Here is a 21,588-nt window from a genome sequence, read left to right on the forward strand (position 1 = left end):
ACTGTTTCTTGAAGTTGAGAAGCATTTTGTGTCAGAAAACGCTTTTGCGTTACATGAGAATAAAGCCTCTGTATGAAGGAGCCACCGTACACCATACACCAAACTTTACAGTTCTTCTGTCGGAGATGAGTGTACAGCTACAGAAATTTTAAAGTGGTTCCTGCCTTTATTTGTAATCTATTTGCCTTTATGCAATGATTTTGTTGTCGATATATATCATGTACCAAACAAGGAGGATCTGGATGTTTTAGGGCTCAGTCGTTAAAACTTTTATCATAATCTCTTATGGCGGCCATAGATGTGCTTTTCATAAGGAAGCCTGACATCTAGGGTCAGGCTGCCAGAGACCAGTCTGAACACTGACAGACCCAACATCCCACCTGATTTCTTCCTTCTGTCATGGACGGAGAGTCACCACAAGCGCCTCCACTTCCCTTTGTATTTTTAGATGTAGACTGCCCATCCTCAGCTTTAAAGGCATGGATAACTTCACTTTAGAGACAATTCTGGAAAAGGAGTCCGGATTTTTAAAAAGTGCTTGATAATTTGCTGGTGTTGGTATTCAAACAAACTATTTTGTGAATAATGCCAAACAGCAAAGGACAGCATCAGTTTTTAGGCTCATCATTTTGGTTACTTTGATTGATGTGTTTATGAAGACACAGTTAACAGAAGACCACCCGATAGTGGCCCAATGCAGAACTTCCACAAAGGAAGCTGAAGAGTATTCATAGTTAAAACAGCACTCAAATGGTTCATTAGCTAGAATGACTGATTGCATTCATAACTTCAGAGCCTACGTTCAGTTTAGTCTCTATTGCTTGGATCAAATTTAACCGACAGAAAATACCCCTTTAAAACTATTTCATAGACGCAAGTGGGACAAGAAACACAGGTCATGCAATATTCCTGAAATAAAACAGAAACTTGCCTCCAGTAGTGTTTACTATGTGATAAGTACTTTTCAAACACACAAAAGAAAGTACCTGCTCAGGCAAGCTCAACTAGAGAATTCAGCATGGCAGAATGTATTTAAAAAGTCTAAAATTAAAAAAAAGGAAACTAAACTAATTAAAGAAAAAAGAAAAAAAAAAGCAAGTGCAAGTACATTTGTCATTTGCTTTTACAAAGGAGTTTCTGAGACGTGCAGAGATCTGCTTCAGGAAAGCAATTGCAGTTCACCTCACTGCTTGTATAAGGTAAAACATATGTACAGTATTTTAATTGCCAAATTTGCTTGCATAATACATTCATTTCTTTCCCTCCCCAAACCCATGAGCTTAAAAAAACATTCTGCGCAATTTATAGTAATATCAAGAGTTCTAACAGTAAGTTTAAGTCAATTCTATGCTGAGTGTTCTAAACATTGCACATTCTCATGTCTCCATTCAGTGACTGTGAGTTTGCATGGGCTTACATAGTTGCCAGAGAATTCCAGTTCTGATACAAAGTTCAGGCAACTGGTGTGTAGCCCCATGATCTAGATAGCACCGGATGCGGAAAAGCACACTATACTTTCAGTGGTATACATCACAAGACCAAAGAATATCCACTGATAAGTTCAGATGGAAACTGCAATCATTTAAAACTGCAATAAAAATTATTTTTCAAATATATGGTATTTATGGTTTGATAACTTCACAGTTACTGCCACTGTCTACAGAAATTTCACTCAAGTGATTCAGCTAAGACCAGATATCAGGATCTTCAGCTATGGCTTCCCTCTGATCAAGGAAAAAAATAAAAGTCCTTCTAACTCATTCATCCACAGCACTGAAATAAGCATTATTCCGACTGGATTTTGTGACTATTCATCACGTTTTGTTTGGTTTTCTATGAGCAGTGAAACAGTTAACAACGCTGACAATTGAAATATCAGTTGCAATGCAGTTGGACCGAAATGAAGTAAACAAGGCTATCGACAAGCCGCTATTGTTCCAAGCTCAACAAACACAGAGTGGAAGTGTTCGCACAAGACAAATTGCAGTTACATTTTCCATTTTTTATTGACAACCATAATAACTGGGGAGTCTCTTAAAAAAAAAAAAAGTTCAAACTCTAAGGAATGACTAAGAGGTATCTTTCAGACTCCAAAATGATTTCTCAAAAGGTATCCTTTGTAGTTTAGGAGGCATTGTTCTAAGATATCTTCTACAAATTATATTCAAATAAAAAGTAAAATCCTCTTCTAATAAAATTCCAGAGCTACACTGCAAAGTAAGAACAAAGTAAAAACAATATTTTTTCTTGCAAACGTTAACATCAGAAGAGAAAACTACCATTCTTTCTCTTACTGATTGCCAAGTATTGGAGAATAGAATAGCACTTCTAGATTGTCCTCATGTAATCTAGTTTTCAGATATCACCAGTTTCCATGTTGGAGGTAATAAACTCTCAAATACTGCTAACTGCATACAGACAGAATTTTTTTTTTTCCTAGTACTGTATTGTTGCTGCCATGTTTCTTACTGTCAGTTTGTCCAGAAAGCTCTACTTCCAGCAAGCCACCAGAATGCTGGAAAATTTGTACAGGGGGCATTAAGCTATTACCTCCTCTCTATCAAAAACTCCAGCACGACCTTTCTGGGAATGACATTAAAAGAAGAACAATCAGTACGTGTGTATGTACATGCTGTTACTGAAAATAAATATAGCAGTAGGTAACGTAATTCCTGAACAGATCCACAAAGAATGCAGTCTAAGCAGTGACCTCTCCTGCACTTATCTTGAATCAGCTCTTACTGAAATCTGCTAATGGGTTCTGATAATCTATTATTTATTGCAACAGACTCTGATAGAGAGTCTTAGCAGAGGACTCTCCTGTGTTTATAACATTTTCATTTAAAATCTCTCACAAGTGACAGAAACGTAGCACCTTCAACTACAGATACAATTTCTTTTAGTTGCAGTTATTTCATTTCTATTTGCTTTTAAAAAACAGAAACCTTCTTCCTTCCAAATACACAGTTTGACCTGCTTTCATATAACCTGGTGCACCTTTAGCTTGGTCTTACAGAAAGCTGTAGATATTGATATGCAACCGTATTACTTGGGCGTGAGGACATACCTCCATGTTATACTTTTCCACTGTCCTCCTCAAAGGATCCACAACCTGCCAGCAAATCAGGATGCAAAGATCAATCAGTAGCATCCCTCCAACTATCACCAGTAGCTTCTGGTCTTTAATGATCTGGAGAGACAAAAAAAAGAAAAAAAAAGGGGGGGGGAAGATTCCCATGAGCCATAGATAGATCCCTGTGCAGCTTTATTCCTATATAGGGAGAAAAAACACAGGTTGCTAATAAAAAGTTTTTTTAACAATAAATGAAGAAAAGTTTCAGAAATATCAAAAGATGAAAGCAAGGAGACAGAAATTATTTTAGTTCGTTTCATGGGTATTAGAAGTATCTAAAGTGCATTCCAATTTCTAAAAAGAAATTGGGAGGACTCTTAAATATTAATATTGAAGTCCAGTTTTAATATTAACTCCTGGGAAATGAAAAAAGTATATTCTAGAGAGCCACTATTGTGTTTATGTATGCAAATGTGGAAAAGTGTTTGTTACATCTCCCAGAGTAGCAGGAGTTGAGAAGGAATTTAGTTTTCAGTACGATTTATACTGTTCACTTTTTCATAACCTTCTCAGATGTGGAAAACACACTTGCAGAGTATTAAAAGATAAGTTCAATTTTGAGGTTTTGTGTGCGTGTTTAACATTTGCCTCTGTTACCCAGGGAGCAGAATGGCATGGTGTATTTTTTCTATATTATAAAGGTTAAAGGCTTTTATGCACGTGCAACTTAAAACATGGTTTTAATTTTACATGGATTTTAGGATCAAAAAAGAAAACAAGAGCTGCTAATAAAAATAACAAGCCAAACCATATATTACAGCCTTGTATAGCTGCATATTATTTCTACTGTTATACACATAGCAACACAAAAAGAATACACTGCAACTATATTATTTCAGTTGCAAAGTTGTAAGCGTGTTCAAATATCAAGCTTAAATTAACTTTATGTCAGTCCTCTTGTGCCTATGTTCATGTTTTCTAAATTAATATATGCTTCTATTACCAATGAACATTCCTCCAATATTCGAAAAATATTGCCAAATTGTTTTAACATGGACAAACCCACATATTTTTCCCTAGTATTGCTTCTCAGAAATAGTTGGTTTAATCCAAATGAAATATTCAGAAATATTAAGGCTGAGCAGCTTAATAAAGTTGTGATTATTTCAGTTCAATTTGATAAACTTGTTAGGATTCTGAAAATGCATTACAAAGCCAGAAGTGTTAGCTAATCTTAATACAGGCAAGGCTGGTATTCCTGCCTAGAATAAATTGTATTTGCATTGAATTCCTATCAAGCTTAAGGAAATGATAAAAATTAATACAATTTGAAATAATATAAGAGGAACTTTAGAAAGTTTGTTTTTTCTATTATTTAGTGAGATACATTCTTTATTGCGAAAGAAGTTTCTGCAAGATTGTGCACCACTCTGTTAACCTGCCAATTTATTTTATAAATCATTTGGAGTAAACTAAGTGTAAAACAAAGGCTAGCAATCAGAAGGACTGAAAGGACTCGATGCATTACATTCATATCCCGAAACCAGTTATTTAAATCCACGTAGCCACCATCATCATAAAGAACCAGAAAATGATGCTTTCCACATGTTCGCACAAGTAATAAAGCAGTATGTCCCTCTCACCAGAGATAGCGCAGGCACACCTGGAGCAGGAGGGTGAAGTCAAAACTGAAAAAGGACTGTTAATCACTGAGGTTACCCTCTGTAGGAAAAGCCCATCTGCTTTTTCATTTTTTATCTAATGCTTCTAAACAGGACTTGGGTGAAAGATACCTAGTGCTGCTCCTAGTATGAGTGGAGACACAGGAGAGAAAACCGTGGGGAGTCAAGTCCAAAGAGAATTTGGATTCAGATTAAATTTAGACACCTCAGGCCAAATTTCTTTTTCTCCCTCTTACACAGCTAGGTAATTTGTTTTATTGGCATATTTTAATTGGTCTTTCTTTTTAATTTATGGGGTTTATACTATTGAAGTTGGCTGTTTCACCATTATGTGTCTAGCCTCTCTCAGTAGCGAATAGGCAGAGACAAAAGGCTTTAAAGGACAATTCATCTCACTTATCTTGGGTATAATTTCGGATCAGAGAAATTAGTCTTCTGAAATGTGTCCCTCCCTTCCTCACTGTGTCGTCTGTCCCCCGGGTGTGAAGACAATTGACTTCAGCTAAAAATATGCATTTGAGAAACTTAAACTGATGTGAAAAGAATCTACCAGAAATGTTTCCCTCTGCCTTACTGAACCATAAAAGTTCTTTGTGAAAAAACCCAAAACATCAGTAATGATGCTTATCTTTCTAACGCAAATAGTGAACATTTTACCCAGGACAGGTAAAACATGAGACAATTAGCCCACTGTCTTCCAAATTTATATGGACTATATTGATACTGAAAGATGCAGATTTACCAACACCTGGCAATAGTATTCAAACTGGTACAGCAATGCCAGAAGCAAGAGAGTGAAAGGATACTATTAAAAGCACTAATACTGATAATCCACTCTCTAACAGGGTCAAAAGAAATCTGGTATTAACACTTCCTACCCAGGATCACATTGCGAGCTGCCCTTCCTTGCTCTTGGGCATCTTTTATTTGTACCTGACCTTGCACTGCTGCAGGTCAATATTCATATTTTAATTCACATGTAAGTTTGGTAGCCCCCTTTTTTCTTTTTGGGGAGGGGGCGGGGGGGAACAGGTAATTACTAGAACAAATAAAAGCAGAAATCCAGCAGACAGTGGAGCTTTTCCTTGGATGCCTCTTGGAGCAGTTTTTCCCGCGTTACGTTGTGAATGGCCCTTTAGCTGGACAGAAGGGGAGAGGAGCAAAACAGCAGCTGTCGCTGGCAGCAGGTATTATTCATCCCTCACTTCTGCCAGACAGCCAGGAGGAAGGCAAGCAAAAGAAAGCCCAGAAGATAATCCGAGGAAGCGATCTGCGCTCCTGTAATGAGCTCTGTAAAACACAGCACTACCGATGCAGCATGCAGGGTGAGGAGCGGGGCTGAGAGCAGGGCTCCTGCAGCTGCCTCGCACGCCCATCACCACCCTGCTCTGTCCTTGGCAGAACCATCGCAGTAGCGCTGCTCGGAAGCAGAACCCTTCACCGAAACGCTAGCTTTTTAGAATGAGACATTGAGGTTCAATTATTTTTCGCTTTTACCAGTGATTAGCTGTCTGTCCTAACATAAATTTACTCTGAGAAATGTTCTTGGTATATCGCCAGCAGCAGTTCCAAAAGGCTTGCTGGTCTCCCTACCTCCACCCTCAGGAAGCCCAGTTTTCCCTCTTCCCCGACATCACTCCCACCCACCAGCACTCCTTAAGTTCAGTACGTTCACTCCTTGGGAAACACCAGATGCACTTGAAGGAGTCTTGACTCAGATCTTGTGAATCCAACAATTTCTCTGTATGACAAAAGAAAGTCACGAGCAACCAAGGCTCCTTACAATCAAATATATCATTCCTCTTTCAGTGGAATATTCTTATTTTTTCCCTATTTGATCTTCCTTCTAGCATACAGTAAATCAGCCTTGGGAGAAATGCACGGTAGCTAATAAAACCCGTTTTTGCGAGTGCTCCTGACACTTTGCTGAAGCCAAGCTCTCACACAGCAGCATCTGTGAGTAATATTTTCTACCATCTGTGATTGGATAGGTGAATCTGTCTCATCCTGGCAGATCTGCCCACTGTTATAAATGCCATTGCTACCAGTCTGGTCTATATATCTGGATATGAAGCTATCTGTCCTCAAAACAAATTCACTCAGAACAGAAACTGGTAGGCCATTTTCTCCTCAGCAACATCACTGTATGAGCAAATCAAATTTTTTTCTGAAAACCTGTGACCATGAAGACAAGTTCAAGATCAAAATCCTTATCTTCCATGGACCTTGTGTTCTGATCGCAGGATGTATAAAATTTGTCTAAAGTTCTGGGACGAAGTTTCTACTCATGAAACTCTCAGAGATTTTCTAGAACTATCACAGGCTGTACTACCTGCCACATCAGTTTCAACTGTCTGGTTATTATTTCACAGACCTTTTGTGGAGCTTTTTTTCATTTGGTTTCTGAGGCACATCCATTGTGTGCTGCAGTACCCTTTCCTCAACCAGTTTATGGGATCACCTGGCAATTTGGCAAACAATCACAATTAAACATAGCTTTTTGTAGTTAACACTAAGACAAGCTTTTTGTTATTTCTCCCCTTATTAGGACCCAAGTCTGCAAATGTACATGATATGGACCTTAAAGCTGAATTCTGTTCTAAACCAAGAACGAAGAGTCTTATCTATGCCTAAAGGGGGCCTACAAGAAAGCTGGAGAGGAACTTTTTACAAGGGCATGCAGTGATAGGACAACGGGGAATGGCTTCAAACTGGAAGAGGGGAGATTTAGATTAGATATTAGGAAGAAAGTTTTCACTATGAGGGTGGTGAGACACTGGAACAGGTTGCCCAGGGAAGTTGCGGAGGCCCCATCCCTGGAAGTGTTCAAGGTCAGGTTAGATGGGGCTTCGAGCAACCTGGTCTAGCGGGAGGTGTCCTTACCCATGGCAGGAGGGTTGGAACTAAATGATCTTCAAGGTCCCTTCCAATCTAAACTGTTCTGTGATTCTATGATTCTATGAAGACTTACCCTCTTCTCCAGGATGCAACATTAGATTTGTACTCTCTGAGTTCCACAAATAGCTTTCCAGCATGGATTGAATAGTTCATTTCCTCCTGTCTTTTTTTCAGAGTTACTTTCTTTGTTACTAGGAACTTCACCTCCCTTTGTCAGAATAAAATTTCTTTAAATAGGAAAATCTATTAGCTAAATCTTGGTGTTGTTTTGGTGGGATTTTTTTTTTTTTATTGCCTGAATTCATAGAAGCATAGCAAGGCTGGGAGTATTTTTATATCTATTTGTAAGTTTTGAGATAAATATATGTATTTCCTTTTTCCTTGAAAATGTAGATTTTTTCTGTTTAAGAAGGCAATTCTGATTTCTCTTATGTAGATCAATCCTTTCTAGTCTAGCTGACACATCTATCTCTTGCCTTCTGGCACTAGCTGGATAAACACTTAATGGCTATTCAGTAAATTTTTTTTTTTTTTATTTGTCCCTTCCCCTGGGACAGAAACTGTAGAGAGAAACTCTCTTTAAAAGATCCCTCTGTGAAGCTTCCTAGACCTTATACCATAAATGAATAGCACTGACAGCAATTATTGAAGCCCTCAGAAATCTGAAACCCAAAGTTCCTTTCCCTGCTACACACAGAAATCACGCTGATAGGAGTCCTCCCTCTGAACTCAAGGGCAAAGTGAAAAAGTCACAGAGTTTGTAGCAAAAAAATGATAAAGCCTGCCAGGCTGGAAAAAGGGACCGTATAACTACTACTAAACTTGCCTTCGGGATATTCTCTGCACCGCATAAACTAGCGTTTCATTTCTCCCAGTATGACTAACTGGGAAACACCTTAGGATTGCTCCCCTTCATTTAGTGGGTCAGCACAGGTGGGATGGTGCCATAAGGCTGGTGATGCTGAGTCGGGGTAGATAGGTGAACTTCTCCATACATGGGACAAGGGAGATATCTATCTTTGCGTTATTAAAGCCATTAATATTTTAGAGGACTATTCTGTAATACATTCTTAATTTCTATTGTGTAATGGAATGAGAAAAAAGGACTATTGAAAACACATTATGCATTTGTTCCCAATAACTCCACAATGTTTTTTCAACAGCTATTATGAGTATTTCCTATAATAGGTTCTATGATTAGTATTGGGAACACTTTTCATGCTGCAATTACATTAGTTTTAATGAGTGAATGCCAACATTTTAAAAAGTATATTTTGTAGTAGCAAGCTTTTTGGCCAGTAAGTCACTCGCAGTAAAAAGCTAAGCTTAAGACATTTTACTCTCTTAGAGGTACTTTGATTAATTTGATGAAAGATTTGTATACCTACTTATAAATTTAAAAATAAATTAATTTTCTGTGAGGATCTACTGTGATTCCTGAAGTCTAAGAACTTGATCATTTTCCAGGGTAATGGAGTGTGTGGTACTACTCATAATAACGGACAACTGGATATGACAAAAAAAATTGGGAACTAAATAGCTAGAGTCACTAGCCTGCTAAAGCACACATTTCTAGAATGTGTCTTCCTTGCTGACTCACGCTCAGAATTATTGTAGAACACCTTTGGGCAGACTCACCCTCTCAATAACAGCATTGCAAACGTGGATGTGTTGGCCCTATGCCTTGCTGCCAGGAAAGGCTATTCATTTAGAGAACACCTTTCCCCTTTTCCAACTCGTATAAAAGCCAGGTGGAACATCCTAGTGGGATGCTCCCTAGGGAGCACAGAAGATAGAAATTTGACGGAGTTCAGAGAGAGGAGGGATTCAGTGACAGCTCAAAGAAATTACAAAATTCCTTATCTTTGAAAGCCTAAGCCTCAGCCATGGCTACAATGCATTGGAGAATCAGAGAGATGACTGTTTTACTAACATTGCTAATTCAACCTTAGGGAGCACACACAGTGATACAACATGGTTAGTTTCACAAAACTCTCTTGAAAGGACAAAAATGTAGTCTTAAAAGGACATTGTGGTCTTAAAAACCGAAACAGCAGTAAAAAAATCAGACTTGACAGCGTTAGAACCAACTATTCTTGCTATGCAATGTTTTGGAGAACAGCCTTGGAAACGGACCTTAGCATTGCGTTAACTTCTGCCCTCTACTACATGTAAACCTACACACGCTGCCTTGTGCTGCAAATCCCATTAACAAAGCAGGCCAAATGCATCTGAGAATGAGAGAAATGCATCTGCTGACCCCAAGATTGCATAGGCCGCAAGTATGGAGGAATTTCTACCAGGGATGTGAATTTTCACCTGTAGTGCTAAAAGGGATCCCAGTCTTTAGGAAAAAAGTGCACAAAGGATTTGAATGGTCTGGAAGAAGTGTTCTGATTTTGTTTGAGATAACATTAAATATCCAGACTTTAATATTTTCTTTAATGAACAATTCTGTGGGAAAGCATACTACATCGTTACCAAATAGCTGGGGACATCAATGCACTTGATTACATTTACAATCCAATTTCAAGCTATTCAGAAATAAATTGCCTCATACTGTATAGCGACATGTTCTTTATTTCTCTGTCATCCATTAGTCTCATAATATATAGAAATTATGACTGTAGCACCGTTTATGAGCAGTTACATTTCACACAGAGTTTTCATTGTTTTCGTTGCTACTGAGGTTTAGCCTTATCAAACTGTACCATGCAGAAATTTACGTACATAAATTACTTCAAAAGCAGATTTTTCTCCTAGATGTACAGTTCATTAGCTCAACTTCTTTCTGTGACAGGAGCTTGAGATTTAGCTCCCCGATCCATATTTATATGAATGCAAATTTTAGAAATGTGATTCCTATTGTTCCCAGGCTGGCATTTTGGCTGATCAGCTCTTATGAAAAACAGGATGCTTATTTTATATCTAAATATGGACTCTTGGATTACACTGACTATTTTTGAAGCTTCAGACTTAGAATTTATAGTTATAGCTATCTGGGGAAAAAAAGTAATAAAATAAGTTGGTCTCCACTTATACTGCTTTAGGAAGGACTATATCTGTATATTAATAATCCATGAAGCTATACCTGAATAATTCACACGGCACTGTAAGTATCATGGATTACTTGGTCCAGTGGTGAGTATTCATAATGAAAAAAAAATAATCCCAAACATAAACAAATTTCAAACTGCTGTCTTCTTTCCTACTCTCAAACACTGTACAATAACGCTGAACATTTCTTTAGGTATCCATATGCTGGTTCATTTTCAGCAGATGGTCCCTAATAGATTGCTGTACTGTTGATATGGTTACCCACAGCAAATTTTTGGACCTCCTTTTCAGACTTATGATGTCTTGTATATACTTAGAGAAATACATGTGTATCCTAGGGGAAATCCAGCATACAGCTTTTTGTTATACACAATAAAAGCTCTAGCTAGATTGAAAAAGATGTCCTGGAAAAGTATAATTATTTACAGTCTGAAAACTGACCTGGAAAAAAATTTATAGCATTAGTTACAGAAAGAAATTATTAGGTAATATGATCAACATTTATGCTAATACAGAAAGAACTATGTCTGCAAAGGCATTTACGTGAGTAAATAAAATGTGGCCTGTGAAGTTCTGACCTAAACCCTCTGTCAATACGATCTGGAAAACTTTCCTTTGTCTATTTTTAAATTACTAACATAATGAGTGTATTTTTTAAAACCTCTTCAGGACTTCTGTGAGAAAGATTGTAGATTGTAACAAATTCTAAATTCCATAGTTGACTTGGAAAACCTGTAGAAAACTAGAGGTTACACTCATCCTATAAACTTCCTCACAGAGGTTTTCAAATGAAGGATGCGGATAGCAATAAACAGAGACAAGTTATGAGGAGAAGGCAGTAGCACGCACACTCGTGTGCGGCCTCCAGATGCTTTCTTCCCTCTGTTTTTGGTTTGTGGGTTTATTTATTTATTTATTTATTATTTCTCCAGGGACACCCTGTGCAATTGCAGGTACTGACAGGTTCCCTGCAGCTGGTACCACGGGGTGAGAGCACCCGGCCAGCTGCTGCCCACCCCTACTGGAGGGGTCAGGACCAGGGGCTGCTCAGAGTGACTCCTGTGCCCCGCTCCCCAGAAAGAGCATATAAGGCCACTTACCCCTTCCAGTCTTCCCTGCGTCTCAGTTTATGGGCCGTTAAGTATGCAAATTAGGGAAGTGGGTTGGCTGAATTTGTATTAGAACATGGATTGGGAAGGGAACGAGCTAAAAAGCTTGAGAATTCCTGCTCTGCTTCACTCAGGTAATAAACGTGCGCCTCAAAAACAAGTGCTATCCTCCTCTGAGAACTGTGCTGTTGTGGTTTAGGCCAAATCAGCTACTGGACACCTGGGGGACCCCAGATAGGACCGATAGATGCTCCCCTCTACCCCTCTTCAAAGAGAGAGGCAGAGGAGGAAAAAGAGACTTATGAGTTTAGAAGGAACTAAACTACTTTGATGAAATATTAATAATAAAATAAAAAAAGAAATAATGAAATATATACAAAACCGTATCAAGCTCCCGAGATGACAATCACGACACCGGCTGGCACTGGGGCAGTCCCAAGCTGGACTCAGTGACGGACAGGAACTGGATTCCGGATCTGCATTCAGGATCGGGATCACAGGCAGACGAACAGAGTCCTCCTCAGATGTCGGCCATTGAAGGAAGAGAGAGCTGACCTTTCGATCCCTCAGCCTTTATACTGAGCATGAGGCAGATGGGATGGAATCCCCTGTTGGTCAGTTTTGGGTCACCTGTCCTGTCCGCTCCTCCCTGCAGGTGGGACCCCACTATGTTTTTCCACTTCCGACCCTCCAACGGGGCAAATAACAAAGTTGGTTGGCCTTGGCTATTAAAGCAATAAGTATAAGCAAGAGCCTCTCTGCATACCGTGCCTGGGCATCAGCTATAAACATAGGTCTTATCACTCTGAGAGAGTGAACATTGTCTGCACAATATGCTGTTAATTTCAGTAGTTAGAGAAGCCCAGCTAAGAAGCGAAGTTACTGAACAAAATTGGTTCCATTTTACCTCAAACCAGGACATGTGCTCAGAGAGATTTCTAAAGCATAACAAATAATTTTGGCAATTAATTATTTTTCTCTGTGTTGGCAGGTAACTGTCTTAGACATGAGACCACCTTTCTCCAAACTCCTACTGCCTTTTTCATTACGTATTTTTTTATTTTAAGTGAAAAAGATTCCAAAAGAAAACTGCCTCTTTTTTATTATACAGTCCTACTGCATGCCCGGAGCAGAGTCACTGTGTCTGCTCCATGACATTGGCATACTGTAGAAAACTAAGGCTGCACCAGTGTCCTAATAATGCACATGGGGGAACAAATGTACATTGTAGAGATCTTAGCAAGCTGTAGGTCTTCAGTGATTGACTTTTTAGCCACAACATAAGCCTTTTAACATTTTCATGAGCCCATTCTTTTTAAAGAAAATGAAAAGAAAGAGAATTCAATTATAGATAGAGCTGCATGCATCAGCAAAAGGAACCTTTAGATCTTTGCACACCTCATCAGCTTGAGCTAAAAGAGTAACTAGCAGTTATCATGAGCTGTACAACAGCATAGCGGGAAGACAAGGCACATATTTTGCCTGTAGGTTTTACAGACACATAGTAATAGAAAAAAGAACAGTGAAACTCTAAAATCCTCTGTTCAGTTTTTATGCTCTGCCCACACTTCTGTGCAACCATTCCAGTCTGTTCTAATTTCATCTTTTTCTTGCCTCTTATTCCTTTTCCACTCCTATGTTCCTTTCCCAGTCTATGTTCCTACTTTTCAGGCCTGACATCTTGTGTCTAAACTTTGATCTTAATCTAATTTTAAACCAGACCTAGTCCCTCAACTGGTGTTTTGCCACTTGAATCCCAAACTCGGGTTCTGTGCTCCACCATACTTAGCTTTCTTCACCACTTCTTACAGCCCTCCCTGCCCCATTCAACTCTTTGCTGGCTCTCAATCTTATTTTAATTCTCTGGGAATTCTTATCCAAATTCAGTCTCCCTTCTCAAATCCTTCTCCCAGTCTGTAATCCAAACCTCCTCCCTATCACAGAATCACAGAATGGTCAGGGTTGGAAGGGACCTCTGGAGATCATCTAGTCCAACCCTCCTGCCAGAGCAGGGCGGGTCTTGTCCTATTGTCCTCTTGTCCTATCACTGGGAACCACTGAAATAAGACTGTTCCCATCCCCCTGGCACACTCCCTTTAAGTATTTATAAGCATTAATAAGATACTTCCTCAGCCTTCTCTTTTCCAGGCTAAGTCCCTCAGCCTTTCCTTATAAGAAAGATGCTGCAGTCCCTTAATCATCTTTGTAGCCCTTTGCTGGACGTTCTCCAGCAGTTCCCTGTCTTTCTTGAACTGGGGATCCCAGAACTGGATGCAGTACTCCAGGTACGGCCCCACCAGGGCAGATTAGAGGGGAAGGATGACCTCCTTTGACCTGCTGGCCACACTCTTTGTGATGCCCCCCAGAATGCTGTTGGCCTTCTTGGCCACCAGGGCACATTGCTAGCTCATGGTCATCCTGTTGTCCAACAGGACTCCCAGGTCCCTTTCCACAGAGCTGCTCTCCAGCAGGTCAGCCCCCAACCTTTACTGATACATGGGTTTGTTCCTCCCCAAATGCAGTACCCTACACTTGCCCTTGTTGAATTTCATTAGGTTCCTCTCTGCCCAACTCTCCAGCCTGTCCAGGTCACACTGTATGGCGGCACAGCCTTCTGGCGTGTCAGCCACCCCTCCCAGTTTTGTGTCATCAGCAAACTTGCTGATGGTACACTCTATCCCTTCATCCAGGTCATTGATGAATATACTGAACAGGACTGGACCCAGTACTGACCCCTGAGGAACACCACCTGTTACTGACCTCCAACTAGACTTTGCACCACTAACCACAACCCTCTGAGCTTTATCTGTCAGCCACTGTTCAATCTTCTTTTTATCCAGACAGGATCCAGTTCCCTCCGAAGCCCCTAGCAGCTAATGCAATTTCTTATTCTCAGCCTCTTCCCTGCTCCCTACCTCTTGGCCCTGCCGCTCTCTTGCAGTGCCAGCCTCCCTTCCCCACGCTACTGTCAACGAAGTAGGCTGTATGAAGACCACAGCTCTCTTCAGAAATCTTTTAAGGACTTAGTAGGCTGAATGTAAGAGAGTAAGTTTGCCAGACTGCAGCCTGACAGGCATAGCTAAGTCAAGATGGACTTGTAAGTCATTTTTCTCTCTTGTGGCTGGTTGTAGCTTTCTAACCCTGGGATAGTACCAATAGCTTTCCTCAATACTTGTTAAGCTATCTAACCCTTTCTCATCTGTGAGAACGTTACAATCATGCAGTAAATTTAAGAACAGAGAAAAGCTTATGAAATGCCATCAAAGAGTAGAATAATGTTGGCAAAACTTTAGAAGCACAAGCCATAAGAGAAGATGCTGTTATACACTCCGTGTGCAATTATATTCTGTGTTTACCTTGTAACAACATTGTCAATATAAAGACATATGCCACCAGAAGTCTACAATGGTAGTAATAACTGAGTACATTGACAATATTTTTATTGAAAACTAAATGTAAAACATCCCTCCCCTGATGTCACAGATAAAGGATTAAGAATGAAGAGACAGAACTAGAATGTACTATGTTAAGGGTGGACAAGCTTATCGCAGCGTTGTATTTTACTGTCAAATATGAATTGCAACAAGCAATATCATGACCTAGCTCATTATGCTTTATTGTATTCACCTACCAATGGTCAAACACTTGTCTTTGTAAGAGCAGAATATATAAAACTTACGGAGGCTTCAAAAACTACTGCTTTGGATTTGTTACTACTCTGGTACTTGCCAGAAGTGAAAGGTCTTTATTTGGCATACCGGGGTTGTGCAAGAGCAGTCACTATGCGGGACTGCTTTAATGCCCCCTGAAAACTAAGACAGCGCAGTTCCCATCAAAAAAGAGAGTTTCACAGCCTTCTAAATTTTACCAAAAGGGCTGTCTTCTTCAAAAGGTTCTGTTACTTAAGCCTTCCCCAGGTCACCACACGCTCTCCTGCTGCTGATATTCTCTCTCTCTTATCCACCGCCAGTCCTCCTCTGCAGGCAAGGGAACCATAAAAGCATTCCCCACCTCTCACTGAGCAGAAGATATTCTACTGTCCAACAGAAAGGGGACTTATAAAAAACAGTATTGCACCTCATTTAGAAATGTTACAGTTATTTTTGATACTAATTTTATTCTACTTTCCATTATCTCTACTAACCTTTTTAAAACTCAAAAATTATTTATTCCCCCCTACCGATTTTGTAATTTCCATCTGACAAAAATTGATACCCTTGCACCCCTCTGTTTCAGATCCAGCTAAAATTAATACATTTTTAATTTGATTCCTTTGAGCCCTAGCAAGATCAAAGATGGTAACAGAGCTTGGGGAATCTTGCAAAATTTGTCAGTTAGCAGCCTGATAGCAGAATGACTGTATTCTGAATTTTATTGTTTATTTTTTTCCCAATAATAAAGAAGTGGATATATAAATGAGTGAAAATAAAAGAGATTTTTGAGAGCTTTATAAACAGAAGTTAACAAAAATCTTCACCTAATTCAAGACACTCTAAATCATTTAGTTCCACTCTGCACTGCACTAAAATGGAGCTATAGTGTATTATTATTTCAAATTCTATCTATATTCACAGTAAGAGAGAAATCCACTCATCTCTTCACAAAGCCATGTTGTACACTTAAGTGTCCAGTAAAAGTTTGGAAGCAAGCTCGCCCTAGCTGATGAAGATAAATAGACTCACGCATTGTATTCTTCTCTCCTGAAATAATACCTATTTCTATGAAATGAATGAACCAATATTTTTAAAATCTTGACAGATTCTTCCACTTTGTAAAAAAAATTCATTGTTTGGAAAATTTTCTTGATGAAAATACTCAGGATGACAGGCAAATGCGATACAACTATGCATCAGATTTTACGGGCATACTTATGTGCAGGTGGAAACTGAAGTGATCATAAATGAATAGGATCCACAAAATTATTTAATTCATTTTGGACCTTTGTACTCCTATTGAAATGCCACTCTATTCTGTCATGGCACAGCTAACTCAAAAAACATGACTGTGTTTTTTCATGCAACACTACCTTTGTTTTTTTGTCAGTTGAGATATTATTTGTGAAAATTTGTACTGTCTGTGCTTCCATAGATACAAAATGCTTTGCCTCTAAACTACATTTACTGACAATGGAAATGTCCTTCTCGTAAGAAAACTAAAGAGTGCCATCTTTTTGAATCACCTCTTAAAAACAGTTTTACCTATCCTGCCAAATCAAAGACAGAAAATGTATGATTAGTAAACATTTACCATGGATAGCTAATTTGTTTTGCATTAAGAAAACTGTCACCTTTTATGATTCATGCTTGTGTTCTGGAGTGAGATGTCCAAATAAAGCAAACCAAGATAATTTAGCAGAATGGCCGTTCTTTAAAGTTTACAGAACAGAAATGCATTATTTACTTAATACCAAAATACTAAATAAGGTGCCCTAATAGCCTTGATGTTTCCAGTATCACTCAAAGAGAAGCATCTCATTGGTCAGCATCCAGATGTCTGAAAGTTTATCTCCCTTATACTAGTCAGTGTCTTTTTAACTGATCTTAAACCATTTTTAATATCCAGCTGTGAATAAACAATTACAATTTGCAATTGTTGATTGGCCTGTTGAAGAACAGGTACTATATAGAATTTGAGGATTATGTTTAATTAACAGACAGTTAAATTTAATATCGAGTAGCAACTTGAAGCTCTAAAATGATCTAGTTGAAGATGTCCTTGCTTATTGCAGGGGAACTAGATGACCTTTAAATGTCCCTTCCAACCCAAACTATTCTGTGATTCTCTGATTCTATGAAAATGAAATGTTTTCTGTAAAACAACAAAGCAAACACTTCATGACAGTCCACTGATGTACCTGTTCATTACTATTTGGAACACCATGTATTGCAGAAATGATAAAATTCCCAGGATAATAAAGGTTATTAAGTAAATGCTTTTATGCATTACACTGGTAGTATCTTGTATAACTTCACTAATTTACAAAGACTTGTACCAATACAGCTGAAAACGTATTTGCAATATAAAATTTCATTTTTCAAGAAGGTAAAATACTGGCTCAGCTTTGGTTAAAAATCTTTAATACAGGAAGTGTAAGATCCTTGAAAAGTCTATACTGGACTCTCATAGCGTAAACTGATATCTTACAGTGGATTCTTTGCACAGGTGCAGAAAGGGCGGTCTCCACTTCCCTCCATACAGAGTATCCCATTTCTGGTACAGAAATTTCTCATCATTTTAGTTAGTTTTATGGTATTTGTTATGTACTTTTCATTATTTTTTGCACTGAATGACATTTGGGATTTAATTAACAAACATGAAAGCAACCTGATGACCTAATAGTAGAGGGAAGGACTAGGTGTTTGCATTGTTAAGATGCCAGAGTGGTAGGTCCAGATCCAGCCACGGCATGTACTTCCTTAATAACCTGAGAAATAAATCCTCTCAGAAACTGAGTTAACTTTCTCTCTGTCTATCTAAAGCCCAAACCTTTTTAGACAAAAGTGTATCTTGTGGTGAGAGCAACTCCCAACATGTTGAGACTGTAGAAAAAGTAACATAGTACTAACAAAAACTTAATAACATAGCTCTTCCAGGACCACACACGGAAGGAAAAAAACCAGAAGAATTTGTCAAAGGAATATTGTTCTACTTACTTTGGGTGTAAATGACTCTTTACCACTAATTAGAATAAATCTATTCAGCTGCATATAGGAACTGCATTTGGCACTACTTTCACTCTATAATAATATTAATTTTGTTTCTCTGTTTCATGCACATTTCTCTTAATGTTTTTTCCATCAAAATGATTTCTATTCACTAGTTTTCCCATTTTTAAATAAAACCATCTGATTAAAAGCACTTCATCTGCAGAAAGAAGCTCCACGGGAAAAATATCAAATGAACAATATAAACATGAAGTGTTGTACTACTGCTAAGCTGAACCTAATTGTTTACAGAAAATGTTCTGTACCAAAAATGCCGGAGACGACTTCTGTGCTTCAATTCTGGTCAGTGTTGGGGTAAGCTTATGCAATTTCAATCAAATTAAAAATAGAAAGCCGTACAAGCAGCACGCTCTCTTGTCTCCTCCTACCAACCCATCAGAAACTTGTGTGTAATACCTGTATCCCAAACAGACATATACAGAAAACATTTCATAACAGCTGTGAATCTACCAGAAGGAGACCTCTGGATGCTGAAACAACATACTAAATAAGAGTGAGGATCCAAATGCGCTTTGACAGTTTACAACTCCACTGTCCACTCCTCATTATAAAGAATGAAGGGCTGATGCTTGACTCCAACTCTCAGAGACTAAAGAGGAGACCAAGAAAGGCCCAATATCACACCATTCAGGATCTTTGAATGTGACATGCAGAGTCAGCTCAAGTACGGCCATCCAGGAAAAGCAGCAACATAGTTAGAAAATTATATTAACAGAGCAACAAGAAAAAGAGTTTCCCCCCCTCACCTTTTTCTTCATTTTCACATTTTTGAAAATTGCATGAACTCTCCACGTTTTTGCAAACATTGCTCCAAATGCAGTTGTGTATCCCACTGTAAGAATCCATGTTCGGACCTAAAAATATATACATATAAAAAAAAGACAAAGCCATTTAATTTCCAGTAGACAATGCGGATATCATCGTTTCACTCAATTTTTTTTTTTCTCAAGAAAAAAATATTCAAACAACTTCATGAAAATATTGACATTTCAGAATTGACTCATTCATTCCTTTCCTGCTTTTTTTCTCCTCCCTCCATCCCCTCTCCAAGTATAACAAATCTGGATGCTGAATTAACAATCACTGCCATACATAAAAACACAACTCAAGTTACAATGTTGTGCATTTTTTTTCCACTTTTATTGTGTTCTCTGCAGACAGAGGAAGGAACTAGTGGAGGAAACCAAGAGACGGAGACTATAAAAAGTACCCAGGGCACTAATATTAACAGCAACATTTTGAACAGAAAAGAACAGACAAGTAGAGATGCTATTCAGATTAAATAAGAGGAAATTGAACTATGTGAGGTACGTATCTCTTAATGCAGACCCTGAGCATTCTGGAAAGATAAGAAAAAGTGACCTTAAAATTATCATATAGGGAAAAATGGCAAGACATTGGTGGGCAGGCCTTGGGGACAGGACCTGAATTAAAGATAATACCTGCAATACGGGCCTAAGAAAAAGGAGATGGTGAACTTACAGACAACGATGGAGTAATGAGACCCTAAGCTGGCCACAGCTTTGGCATAGACCTATCTAGACATTTTTCTTATAGGGATCTTCCCAGAGAAAATGAAAATATTTGTCACTTTGTGACATTCCTGAATGCGGTAATGAAAAAGAAACCCACAACTGAAAAAAAAAAAAAAATTAAGTCAGCAAAGTATTATTTTTAACTTAAATACTTTTTCAAGTCTTTGCTCATTATCCATTATCATACATTATGCTAACAACTTAAGTAAAATCACAATTAGATCAACTCTGAGTGATTTAAAATATGTTTCATATCAACGTGTCCATATTAGCCAGTTACATCTTTTTTTCACTTCACATCAATTGAGCTGTGATAACCATACTTAGCATTCAATCTTTTTGCTGCTATTAATAAGTATTCAGCTCTTTTGTGTACAGTTTAGTGATATATTTGGCAAACAGATACATGGTATTTTCATGTCTCTAATAAGACTCTGTTTTGTTCTCACTGAAACAGTAATTGCCTCTTGGGAAAAGTAATAAATTCAATTAAGCTCATAACATGTTTCTAACCTGATATTCAGAAAAATGTTATTTCTAGCATGTTTGGTTGAAAAAGTTTTATGTATTCCTCATCTGGATTATGCAAATTATAATAATATAACTATTGGGCATATAGGAAACATTCTAGCTTAAACATAACAGGAGATTTTGTCAAAATGAGATCACTGTTGCTAAGAATGAGATGGTAAGTTTCAGATGAAAATAAATTTTTAATTTGAAGAAAATGACCTCGAATTTGTCTGCTATAATTCATTAATGCATCCAGCAAAATGAAAAATTTAGAAAACAGCAAAAGCCTCTAAAATTCATATGTCTGCCCATTTATATTCTTAAATGCATTATACCTTCAAATCTCACTCAGTTGAAAGAGCATGATAAAAATAACATCAATAATTGGAGAGAGTGTCCATGATGTCATACAATTGATCAGTAATTCTCTCATTTTGGAAGCTGTTAATAGGTTTCAACAGAAGAGGTTGAGGAAGATTACCCTCACCCCACTACCCACCAGATGAGCAGGAAAGGCACCTCCTTAGAAGACAGGATACTTGCATTCAAATCCCTACTCCAAATGAGGCACAAAACCTGAAAACATTCCTATGCTCCTACAGAAAGATAATTTGTAAAAATACTTACTGTTTATCTTTTTCTTAAAAGGTTATGTCATTATGAAATTCCTCATGCCTTCACTGAATTTTAGGATATACCTTCAATTACCTGCTTATATTTCTTGGTTACTTCTTTTTTGATTAAGATATTTTGACTAATTGAATATCTCCCACAATTTTTTTTTTTCTATCATTCAAAGACAACTCGCAAGTGTCAAAGGAGATAATATTATTTGGTATACAACAATCAAGTATGTCTATGCAGATGCTAAAAGGCAGTTTCCTAGTTCTCTTTTCTTTGTACTTCCTACGCTATTTTGGTTTAGGGTGTATTTTTGAAAATACTATGTATGCACCCACAATTGGAATTTGTGCTTTTTATAAGTTACCTGATAGA

The 21,588-nt window shown here is 38.1% G+C and overlaps 1 protein-coding gene across 1 annotated transcript in view; it reads right to left on the reverse strand.

Moving 5' to 3' along the window:
• Positions 1 to 21,588, reverse strand: part of GABBR2 (gamma-aminobutyric acid (GABA) B receptor, 2) — a 480,368-nt gene that overhangs the window by 138,735 nt on the left and 320,045 nt on the right. Inside the window, exons 12-13 of the mRNA XM_009885919.1 lie at positions 19,291 to 19,398; positions 3,068 to 3,190 (exon numbers count right to left, since the gene is read on the reverse strand). Of these exons, the coding sequence (XP_009884221.1) occupies positions 3,068 to 3,190; positions 19,291 to 19,398 (231 nt within the window). The remainder of the gene's footprint in view (positions 1 to 3,067; positions 3,191 to 19,290; positions 19,399 to 21,588) is intronic.

This window comes from Charadrius vociferus, unplaced genomic scaffold, assembly GCF_000708025.1.
Source record: "Charadrius vociferus isolate BGI_N301 unplaced genomic scaffold, ASM70802v2 scaffold195, whole genome shotgun sequence".
Lineage (NCBI taxonomy): Eukaryota > Metazoa > Chordata > Aves > Charadriiformes > Charadriidae > Charadrius > Charadrius vociferus.